The sequence below is a fragment of the Galeopterus variegatus genome, unplaced genomic scaffold (genome assembly GCF_000696425.1).
Source record: "Galeopterus variegatus unplaced genomic scaffold, G_variegatus-3.0.2 Scaffold5086, whole genome shotgun sequence".
In the NCBI taxonomy this organism is placed as follows: domain Eukaryota; kingdom Metazoa; phylum Chordata; class Mammalia; order Dermoptera; family Cynocephalidae; genus Galeopterus; species Galeopterus variegatus.
This window is the reverse complement of record NW_007731197.1, coordinates 23,553-35,559: the sequence shown is the minus strand read 5'-3', so window position 1 is coordinate 35,559 and position 12,007 is coordinate 23,553. Positions and strand designations below refer to the sequence as shown.

At 51.5% G+C, this 12,007-nt stretch overlaps 1 protein-coding gene and 1 long non-coding RNA gene across 2 annotated transcripts in view; both read right to left on the bottom strand.

The window, feature by feature from the left end:
• Positions 1-776, bottom strand: part of LOC103604324 — an 11,893-nt gene extending 11,117 nt beyond the window's left edge. Inside the window, exon 1 of the long non-coding RNA XR_551703.1 lies at positions 426-776. This is a non-coding gene — a long non-coding RNA (uncharacterized LOC103604324). The remainder of the gene's footprint in view (positions 1-425) is intronic.
• Positions 777-1,151: 375 nt separating this feature from the next.
• Positions 1,152-9,741, bottom strand: PRCD (progressive rod-cone degeneration). The gene is made up of 4 exons (XM_008588886.1): positions 9,668-9,741; positions 9,311-9,379; positions 7,034-7,114; positions 1,152-1,687 (listed from the first exon to the last, which is right to left on the bottom strand). Exons 1-3 carry the CDS (start codon positions 9,739-9,741, stop codon positions 7,093-7,095), a joined length of 165 nt encoding a protein of 54 aa, XP_008587108.1. The 3' UTR covers positions 1,152-1,687; positions 7,034-7,092.
• Positions 9,742-12,007: the final 2,266 nt, after the last annotated feature.

Below are 12,007 nucleotides of genomic sequence, written 5' to 3'. Positions count from 1 at the left end.
GACAACACCAAGTTAAGGGTTAAGATCCCCTTACCGGTCATCTTTAAAAAAAAAAAAGAAAGAAAATGTATAGTTTAATAGTCCAATAAGCGTACAGACCCATGTAACCACCATCCCAATTAAGATTTAGAACATTTTTGTCACCCCAAAGAACACTTTCATACCCTTTTACAGTCAGTCCCCATATCCAACCCCAGCCCCAGTCAACCACTGATCTGCTTTCTGTCCCTGTCAATTAGTTTTGCCTGTTCTAGAATTTCATATAAATGTGATCATACACTACTTACTCTGTTTGTGTCTGGTTTCTCTCAACTTACCTATGTTGTTGTTTATATCAGTAGTTCATCTATTTTTTATTGCCAAACATTATTCCATGGCGTAATAACTTCGTATAGCATACATTATACGAAGTTATACGAATGTATGTGACAGGCCGTTACACCACCGCCGTTTTCTCATTTCTGGTGACCACCCAGGTCCTGCCTGCAGCCATTCTTACTTACTGTAGGGATCCATCAATTACTTTTAAGCTTCACCCTCCAGCTCTGCTTTTCACCATCTCTGCAGATGCGAAAGAAAGGCCTTCGGGGAGGAAAAACAGGCTCGTTGTTAAATCTAAGGCTTTCCAGACAATGCCTACAATCCCATGGGTTACTATCTGTGGAGTTAAATAAAAATGACTGGGGCCGCCCTCAAGGCACCCCGAGTGGAAGTTATGTATGCACACGTTAACACTCCTGATGCTGAATTAGCAACTGCCACTTTCAGACGGTTTGTCCCCTGGGCGGACAGCGGAGACCCCCGGGCGTGCATGCTTAGCACAAGGGTGGGTGGCTGCGAGGCGCACGGGGCCGCGCAGGCTGGACGGACCGCCGTCCCCCAGGCGGGACCCTTCGACGCCAAAGCGGGTTTGAGCTGTCTCCTCGGTAACAAAGCTTCCCCCCGTCTGTCTTTTTTTTTTTTTTTTTTAAAGATGACCGGTAAGGGGATCTTAACCCTTGACTTGGTGTTGTCAGCACCACGCTCAGCCAGTGAGCAAAAAAAAAATTTACTCTCAGTCTTTCCAAAAGCAGAAGTTTAATTTTGATAAAGACCAATTTACCAATTTTTCTTTTATGGTTAGTGCTTTTTTTACCCTATTGAAAGAAACTTTCTTTCTTCATTGAATTAACTTTGTTACGTCTGATTTTGGATTCCATGAGTCTATGTGTATATCCTTATAAATAGCATACTGTCCTGACTTCTGATTTTTTCTCCTCACTTTCACGAGACCACCATACTCTGCTTGGGTTTCCTCCAAGCCACTGGCAGGGAATTGTCTCCAGGCAGAGGCTGAGGCAGTCCTGGGGTCACTGTCCTGTGTGCTGCCTGTTGTCAAGTGTCTGTTTCTTATATTTTGCCCAGTTTTCTGGTTGTCTGTGGCAGAAGGTTTTAATCCAGTTCTGTATCCATAGTGTCTGGTACACAGGCACTCCATAAATGTGTGTCACGTGGGTGAGTCTTCGTCAGCACCTCCAGATGTAATCCATTATAGTCTCTTTTGATTGGGAAAATGTGGAGCCCCCAGAGGTCATCTGATACATCCCCTTCGTTTCACTGGACAGTTCTTTCCTTGAGGAGGTCATTAGTCCTTTACGTCTCAGCACCAACCCACCTGGGTTCATCACATCTTTATTGAGTGGGGAAACTGAGGTTCAAAGAACAAAAGGTCACATGAGCAGGCAGGCCCAAGCTGGCAGAACTAGACTTTGTAGGCTGGGATCTTCCCGTAGTACTAACTGGCAGGGCAGGGACTTTCTTTCATCCCTGTATCTCTCCCAACACCTAACACAGTGTTTGTACATTGTAGGCTCTCAATACATGCTTATTCAATAAATGACCAAATGAATAAGTTATTTTAATACTTTAGTGGCTTGTGCCTCTGCATATGATAGTGTGTGTGTGTATGTGTGTGTGTGTGTGTGTGTGTGTGTGTGTGTGTCTGTCTGTCTGTCTGTCACATAGGGACAGGACCAGCCCCTCCTACCTAGGCCCATAGGCTCAGAGTCTATCAGTAAATCTTTTTTGTTGTTGATTTAATTTTCTCAGCCACCCTGTAGTCCTAATCCCCACTAGGGGGCACATGTATTCCACAGAGAGGGTCTGTAGTCCTTAGGTACAAGGACTTGTACCCAGCTTGTCAGTGGATCCTTCTTGAAGCCATCTCCTTAGTCTTCATGCCCTGCACCCTCCCCCTGCAAAAAAATAAACAAAAACAGCCTTCCTCCTCAAGCTCCCTCCTCTCCAGCTGGGCTGCTGGCTGTCGTGCTCTCCTCTCCCTAGGGCCCTGCCCCTGGTTGAAGGAGGCAACAGAGTGGCAGTGGCAGTGACTGTGAGTGATAGCCTCACTGTCTGTCACCCTGTGAAGGGACGCTGCTCCCTCCTTGAGGGGCACTGATGGGTCCTAGAGAGCAGTGCTCTTCACCCCCTCAACTGGCAGGCAAGGACTTGCCTTTTGGGCTTCAGAGTCTGGCCTGCCTGTGAATGATGAGTTTCTGAAGAGAGCAGTGGAAATAACCCGTGCACATACCAGCCTACCTGCAAAGGCATGGTCAGAGCAGGTCCACAGCCCCATTCCTTGTGCCCTTGTAGGCAGCTCGTGCTCAGAATTTCCTCACAGCCCCCAACTCTAGACTAGGTCCCTCCTACCCCAAGCTTTGGCGTCAGATTTCCCAGGGACATGCCCTGGCTTCACTGCTAGCTCTGAGTGACCTTGAGCGAGTTCTGTGAACTTCACTTTCCTTATTGGATAAATGAGAATAACAACAGTCCCTGCCTCATAAATGAGACAATGCTTATAAATAAAGCACTTGGCATGATGCCTGGCACATAGTAGGCGTCTGATACATGTTAGCCATTAGTAGTAGTAGTAGTAGTATCATTATCATTATATTGATGTAAGCCTCATGTAAGCCACTTTGTTGTTCTCCTTTCAAGGCTCACAAAGGAGCCTCAAAGAAAATTATTTTCCTCTAGCGCTAGGTATTGGGCTTCTCCTTAACATTGAGGCCCCCACAGAGGGGCCCTGGGAACCCATGGGACCAGTGGGGCACACTGTGCCTGCTCAGATCGGGCACCATGCCATGCCCATCTAGTCTTAGACCAGGGCCTCTGCTGTATGCCCTTGCCCAGGACTGTCTGGCACACACCTATGTACAATCACGCATTTGGGATAGGTAGGTACTCCCCAAGGTCGCATCTGTACCCTAGGGTGACACAGGACAGCTGCAGCTGCAGCTGCTATGGCTTACTTCCCTTGCTCCTCTACCCCACTCCTGCCACCTCATTAGTTCTCTGGTCATGTTCCAATCTCCAGGAGAGACTGGCAGCGACCCTGAGTCTCAGTCACAGAAGTAGCAGACAACAGCACCTCCCTGCTCCTGGCTGCTGCCCTTGGCCACCTTGCAGCTCGGAGTGGCCTTTTCCCTGTCACTCAGGCTCCCACCAGCAGAGAGATTAGCATTCGGATGGAGGGAGGAAAAGCATCAGGGAAACCACCTCCTGTCTTCTTGTCTTCTCAAGGAACAGAGATTCATTCGGGAAGCAGAGCCAGTTCCAGGACAAGACCACTGCTAGAGGTTGGGACAGAGTTCTGAGCACATGAGGCAAGGGTGATCTCTCTAGGACAGGCTTGCTTGGTACTCTCCCCCGGCCCAGCCATTCTATCCTCTGCCATCCTCCAGTTTGTTTCAGAATTGCCCATCACCCAGCAATTGTAGACATGGAGAGACAGGGCAGGAAGGACCATGGGGTGAGGACGTGAGGAACTCTAGCTGTTGTGAATTTACCATTGTTCAGTAATTTGCAGTTCACAAACAATCACACTAGCATATATGGAACACTAAGCGTGCTAAGCACTTTATGTGAATTATCTAATTAACCCTTACAACAACAACTTGTAAGGGATGAGTACTACTATTATTTCCATCTCATAGCTGAGGAAACTGAGGCACAGAGACATTTAGTAACCTACCCAAGGCCACAGAGGTAGGAAGTGGTCGTGGAGTCAAGATTCAAATCCAGGTACTCTGACCCTGCACTGCTTGCTCTTAGATTCTTTATTGTTATTTCACAGTAGCCAGCACCCTAGACCAGGAATCACTCAGCTCCTCACCTCAGCCCTGTCTCTTCAGCTGCCCTTAACTCCTTCTCCACCAAGCCCCTGAACATTCCTGCTCCCATTTCCAAGCAGTGGCCCTTTGGAAGGAAATGTGAGGGGTAAGGAATCAGCCTCTGTGGGGACCGTGTCATAGTCAAGATTTAAATGACTCCCCCACTTAAAGGTCCATCTTCCCCACAAACTTTACACTAACCCCTGTGACAGGAGCAAGTGGGCCAAGGAAGGGGTGCCTGGGTGTCTGGGTCCCAGGAGCCTTTTGTAGAGGAGTTCTAGGTAGAGGGAGGCAACTTTCTGCAGCAGGAGCTGCAAATGTGCAGATTGCGCAGAGAGCCCAGGGGTGGGAGAGGCCCTGGGAATAAGAGGCGAGTGTGGGCTGGGTGTGTGGGGAAGGTGTAAACACAATCTGCTCCCACCAAAGCCAGCCTGCTCCCTGGGGGAGAGAGCCCCTCCTTCCCAGCCCACATGGCACCCCAGCTGCCAGAGCCCAGGCAACCTCCAAGCCCAGGCAGCACACTCCCCCATCACCAGCAGCCCCTTCCTCTCTCTTTCCCGTCCTTCATCTGGATCAATCCCTGGAGGAGCCACCATCTCCTGCACAGGTTCTTAGAACAGCTGCAAGGGGGTGCTGCCTGTGGAAGTGTGTCTGGGCCGTGAGCCAGCCCCGGTACAGTCCCTGACCTTGGCCTGACAATTCCTTAGACCAGTGGAAGGAGACGGGCAGTGTGGCAGCAAGGATGAAGTGATAGGAACATGGCAAATAGATTAGAGAATGAATGCAAAGATAGGATCAAGGAACACAGACCTGGCTCGGGAACAGTACCCTCTGGCCCTCAGCCTAACAGTCCTGTCACCAGGAAGGCTGATGCATCCCAGGAGAAAGACAAGCTGACAGGAGCTATGACAGGTGGTCATGGACTCCTGGCCTGGGTCAGGTGGGCTCTCTGGTTCTGACAGGCTCCTTCCCCTCATGCGACCTTCCCCCTGCCTCCTCCCTGCCCTACTTTGAGAAGCTCCCACAGAACTGCCTTCGCACACACCCCAGCCAGTCTCCTGCAGTAGCAGCAGCCCCTCCCCAGCAGCATGTGGCCTCCTCCCCCGTGGCTTCTGAGTGGGTTCCCTCTCATCTGCTGCATCTCTCACCCTTTTCCTTCCTCCCTTCAGATGTGGAGCTTGGCTGACATACTGCTCTCTAGAGAACTCCTCTGTCTTCTGCTGCCTGAAAGTCAAGGGCAGGGACCAGCCAGGCGGAGACATTGCCGCTGGGCCAGCAGTGGGGGGCTGGATGGGGAAGAGAGATGAGTGTGCGTGGGGGCGTTGGGGGGGGCTTTTGAACATTAATGGCTGTGAGACAGTTGGGAGCAGCTGCCTGCAGGGTCTGCGCCTGGATCTTGGGAGAAGAAGCGGAAATCTGCTTTTATCTCTGCTCAGGATCAGGCAGGATCATAAAGAGAGAGATGGCAGAGCAGCTGGGGACAAAGGAGGCCGCCCCATTACTGAGCAGTCAGCAGACCGACAAAAACAAGAGTCATGCTTTCTCCCTTCCCACATGCTACTGTCCATTTGGAATACACACATACATGCACATGAACACACACACATACACGCACATGAACACACACACATGCACACACAACACATTCAGAGGACAAGCTGTTGGCAGACATGTCACAGAGACAACTGGCATTTCTTATTGATAATTTCAGCAGAGCAGCCAGTGACGGGGTGAGCTCTGGGGACTGGGGAGAGGCAAATGCCACAGGAAGTGAGTGCCACCATGGCAAACTGACACCAGCACAGCCCAGAACCACAAGCCGAAGTTTAACGGAATAGCCCCTGAGCTGACAGGCCAGTGAAGCCCCCTCTCTGGCAAGCAGCTGTGAACCGTCACGTTGCTGGGAGGCCGTGTACCACGGTAGCTCAGAACTGGGGCTCTGCAGCCTCCATGTGAGCCTTGGATCACCCACTTATTAGCCAGGTGATGTTGGGTAAATTATTTAACCTCTCTAGGTGTTTCCTCACTTATAAAATTTGGATAGTAATATTACCAGTCTCTGTGGGTTATTGTGAGGATTAAATAAGAGAATGAATGGAAGTCCTTGATTAGTAGATGTGAGCTATCAGCTGTCTCTTGTTTCTGTAGTTTCCTCACTCCCTGCTTGTTTGTGCCTCTTGCCTGGGCTGCTGGGTTGCCCCAAGTTAGCCTGGTGGACCTCAGTGAGTCTCTCTCTCTGGGCCTTCTTGGGCCCAATAGTCCCTCAGAGCATCCTCAGGAATGTTCTGCTCTTCCTGCCAGCCCCAGCCAGGCCCTGCACAGGAGCCCCACAGCCAGGGCCTGGTGGGAAATGAAGACTGGCAGGTCCAGGGGCTGAAAGGGAGGAGTCTCCCTTCTCAGTTGTTGCTTTTCCCATTCTCCCCCTTGCTGCTGCTTCTGCCCCCATGGCATCCTCCTGGGCTAGAGGAGAAACCAGGACTTGAGCTGAAATGGAAACCAAAACAGATTGGTACTTTCTCCCATGCCCAGAGACAGGACTTGTATTTTAGGGTAGACATTCCAGAGCACCACCTCTCCCTTAGAAGTCTTCTAGCAATGTCCTCAGTACCCCAGCATGATCACCTCATGCCAAAGTCTAGAAAATGCAATCAAGACCACACCTGCTTCTCTTCAAACTAATCCTTGTCCCTTGGCCTGGAACATAGCAGGCTTAAGGTGGGAGATGAATGAACAAACCCACCCTCCTACTCTTAACCTCGGTCAGTGACCACAAGACCTGAAGACTGCCTGCTATGGTCCCTCATGGCCAGGCCTTGCATATTTCTTCCTCCCTTGTCCCCAGCTCTGCCCTCTGCCCTCCAAGGCTCCCAGCCTTGACTTACCTGCCTGGGCCAGCTGATCCCACTACCTGGGGCTGAGCCCCGCCTGCAGAGGTGAGGGCTTACTTCAGAGGTTCTTTCTCCCTAAACAGAAGAAAGCACTGTAGTCAGAGGATTGAAAGGGACAACCCCATGTTTCTGGCTCTCCTCTTCCTCCTACCCGCATACCTAGCAATTCATCCACATACTGAGGGGCAGGAACACATAGGAAATCAATTGAAATTTATGACTGGAATTGGACAGCAGAAATTTCACTCCTACTGCCAGCCAGTACTCCATGGCAGCCATCATCAGCTGGTGGTTCCAAAATGTCAGACCAATTTTTCCAGTTAACTGGGTCCCAAGGAGTTAATAGGTAACTGCTTCCTTCTGGCTGTCACACCAGGCCAGGCCTGGCCAGATGGCCCCCAGATTTGGCCCTTCCTCTCCTGCCAGGAGATCCAGGCCTATTTCATGTAGAAGAGATGGACTGCCTGGAAGTTAAGGACCTTGAAGATTCCATATCAGCCACAAATTGGATGGATGACCTTGAACAAGTCATTTAAATCTCCCTATCCCTCAGTTTCTTCAACCATTAACAAGAGATAAAAAACACATGTTCTGCCAACCCGCTGGAGTTATTGAGACTTCCAAGTCAGTTAATGTGTGCAAAACCTCTAGGGAAGAAGAAAGCACTGATCAAGTATAAAATAACAAGAGAACAGCCAGCATTTATTGAGCAGTTACTCCGCGTCCTTACAAAAACCTTACAACCACTCTGTTATTAACCCTAGTTTACATATAAATGAAATAATTACATAATTTGCCCAAAGTCTCTCAGCTAGTAAGAAGGGAGCTAGTAAAGGAAGGGATTTAAATTCTGGCTGTCCAATTCTAGACTCAAACTCAATAGTGAGGTCCAGTCAAACTTTGAGGGTCTACTATGGGTGAGGCCCGGCAATGGTCATTTTATGTATATCAACCCATTTAATTAATAATATTAATCGTGCACTATTACGATGATCTCTAGCCTAGCAAGTCAAGGAAGGGTATCACAGAAATGCCTCTGTTTCTCATACATGCCCAGGAGCCTTTCCCATTAAGCCTTCTGACAATCAGGATCTGGGAGAATCGCAGGATGGCTAAGGCGACAGCAGACATAGAGAAAGACTCAAGTTCTCTCAGTTGCCACTTTTCATGTATCTAAGTGGCCAGTTTTCACATATGGCAGGCAGATTCCCTGCCTCGAAAGAGGCATGGAGGGTCACAGGCATGCATGGTGACTGAACCCCCCATCTGAGTACACTCTGTGTGGAGACACCCTCCTCCTAGTGGGTCATGGAACCCAGGGACGTGATAGGATCTTTCTCACACTTTGTTTCACTAGGAGTGAGAAAGCTACTCTTTAGACAGGCCTCTTACACTACGGGGGTCCATAGGCACATAACATCTTACACATCGGTACTTAATATTTGTTGATTTTTTTCAGTGCTTGATTGGGCATAGGATCCCCTATCATCACATGACACTGGTCACCCAGGGAAAGAAAAATCTGGAAGTTCCTACGACTTCACCCCCTAAAGGCCACGTGGCTTCAGCCTAGGGAAGAGTTAAGGTACTTAATATTTGTTGATTTTTTTCAGTGCTTGATTGGGCATAGGATCCCCTATCATCACATGACACTGGTCACCCAGGGAAAGAAAAGTCTGGAAGTTCCTACGACTTCACCCCCTAAAGGCCACGTGGCTTCAGCCTAGGGAAGAGTTAACTTTCTGACCACTGGAGACAGCGTCCTGCCCGCAGGGGCTGCCCAGCCAATGGCACTCGATGATGATGATGTCATGCTCCTCCTGCGCCTTCTATTGGGGACTGGACAGCAAATCCTGCTGGAGGTTCAGGCAGTGGAGGCGCTGAGGCGGGCGGGGACAGAGAAAGGGCGAGGGGGGAGGGAAGGGCAAGGAAAGGCAAGCAAGGCAACCCAGAGCTGCTTCTGCCTCAACCCTCTCTCCACTCCCCTGTGCCTTCCGACTGGAGGTACCCCTGAGGACCGCCCCACACTCGGAGAAGCGAGGCACAGTGGCTTTGGTCCAGAGGAGGGGGCCGGGGACTCCCGTTCCCAACTGGAGAAACAGTATGTCGACCAGGCACTCAGGGAGCAGGGAGACTAGGGCGAGGGCCAGGACACAGTGCGCGCGCGCACACACACACACACACACACACACACAGGCATCCCCAGGCTTGCGAAGCAACAGCTTCCCTGGCAGCAACTTTCCTCCCCCTCTGCAGACTCTTCTGCCTTACCTGCCTGAGGACTGGAGGTCTGTGTCCGAGCTGCTGTCCACAAGGGCCCCATCCACTCCGCTGGGCTCTCTGTGGGAAGGAGAGCAGGCAGGAAGAGCTGTGAGCAGTGCCCAGGCCCCTCCCTTGCTTCTCCACACGACCTAGCTACATTGGGGCTATGGGACTGGAGCTGCAACCTAGCGCAACAGTTGAAGCTCTATGTTCCCCTTACTCTGAGAGTGAGCCTCTCAGAGATTTATTGCAAATACCCTCCCAGCACCCCGGAGGTCCATGCAGCCCCAACCCACCTTCAGCTTGGTTGTAGCCCAGCTCGGTAGTTCCTCCCCCACCCCAGCCATAGCCCAGTCAGTTTCTCACGGTTGGACTTGATTGGCAAATCGGCGGCGCCAGAGCATAGCCAAGGTGCTGAGCAGGAAGAGGGTGGTGCACATGGCTCAGCTGCCCCATCCCCTCCCAGACGGAGTCTGCAGGAGAAGGCCACAGGCAATGGGGCCAAAATGGCCCCGGCCAGCTCTCACTATCCACTACCAGTCTGTCCCAAGGTTCCTGCTGAGGATGGATTAAGAGGCTCAAGCTGATTAGTGGGGTCAGCAGCCCGACCTTGTGAGGACTGATTAACCTCACTGGGCCCAGGTTCTCCCCTCCAGTGGCAGGGTGAATGGACCTCAGAGAAGTGGACCTCCACTAACGTGTGTGCTTGGTGGCACTGAGCAGCTATTCCTTATGTAGATTTGATAAGACCTGGGCCTTGCCATCAAGGCGCTGTCTAGACAAATGTGCTCTCACGTTAAACAGATGACTTCAACAGAGTAACTTAGGAGCTATTAAAGACACCTCCTGAGCACTTTAGGAGTTTCAAGCATCAGGGAAAGTTTTGAGGGAGTTAAGGGCATCTGAATTTGCAGGTGCTCAGAGAAGGATGGGCTCTCAGGAGACTCTGCCAGGCTGCTGGGCATACTCCAGTAACTAGAAGTTGAATGGTAGTGGAACAGTGATGTCACAGTGGAGGTACCAGGTGAAGAGGAAGAATGTTACACGATGAAGCCAGAAAAACAAGGGAGACCAGTTTTATCCTCTAGACAATCCTCTCCAAACTGGTTACACACTCTCTTCAGTAAAAGGCAGAATTTAAGTGCACACTTACAAAATAGATACATGCACCCACTTATAAATTATATACTGTGGGCTGGCTGGTTAGCTCAGTTGGTTAGAGCACAGTCTTATAACACGAAGGTCATGTGTTCCGATCTCCATACTGACCAGCCACCAAAAAACAAAATAAATATATACTGGACTATTATAAAAATACATTTCTATACCATAAGACATACATAAAATTTGTAAAGGATGAGATGAAAATAAATAGATTTCTCCTACTCTCTTTCCACATCCCAGGGGAACCTCTTGGGCAGCCCCTTGGGAGGCCACAGCACCAGATTTGAGAAACTATCAGGGGAGTTTAGTGTGTTTGGAGCATGGAGCTGGCCATGGTGGTGCTGGGCATGGGTCTGAGAGTGATGTAAGAACCCGAACTCACCCACTCTCCTCTCTCCCGCTCCAAGACCCCCAAAGGGCATTAGATTTTCCTTCCCTCAACTGAATTGGAGGCGTGTCAGAGGCACTGCCCAAAGGGCCAGTCAGGCATCGGCACCTCAAGCTCCAGGAAGGGCCCGGGCTGGGGCTGGCCTGGGAAGTCCTCCTGCTGCCCTTGGCTCTCTACTTTGAAATAGGAGTTTAAAATAAATACATGAACCAAAACTGAAGAGGAGAGCCAACCCCTGGCAATGCTTGGGCAGTTGGACACCCAGTCTTGAGCAGGTCACCAGGGGGCCTCAGGGAGAACCAGACACACCCCCTATGTACTGCGACATCTGTTTTAGACACTACAGGCCCTGTCTGGCCTCAGGCTTCCACAGGGAGTTAGAAGTGGGACCTGGCGGTGAGCGACTGCTTGCAGGACGGTACACTGGGGCTCTCAAGACTGTCCACACCTCTGGTGTAATCTCACTCACACCTCCCTGAGCAGGATCCACCAGGATGAAGGATTTGTCTTCCCACCCCAAGAATCGGGACCTTGGTAGTGGCTGAGATGTCACCAGCAGCCTGGACCTTCCTCAAGACTTCTTGAACCCCAGCTGCCTCTTTTTCGGACTTTGTCACCACAGGGCCAGAATTTAGGGCAGCACCTGGTTCTAGCCTGCCCGTGTCATTAATAAGCCACCCACCCAGGGGCTTCTTTCCGCCGCCGTCGAGTGCGTGCACCGAGAGGGAGGGGGACGTTGGCTGGAAGAAACGAGGCGAAGGGCTCTGGCGCCCGATGTTGGAAGTGTGCTCAAGTTCGGACAGCCGGAGCGGTAGGCGAGCAGGGAGAAGACGCCGGTCCTAAACCTTCCAGAGCCTGGGGGTCCCCAGAGGTTGGCTGAGGACAGGCCGGAGGCAGCGGGAACACAGCTTGGTCCGCGGCGACCGCGGGAGGGACTCCCGTTCGCCCCCTCGGGAGGCGGGCGGCCGCGAATGCCTGGGCGTGTTTGGCTTTGAGTCAGGTCCCCTCCGCGTGCAGGGTGCACACACGCACACGCGCCGACACCGCACGCAGCGGGAGCGGCACACACGGCCCCCAGACCCGCGCCCGCCGGGGCGCACTCCCGAGTGGCCCGCGCCGCGCAGCGCCGCGTCACCGCCCCTTCCCCCGAGACA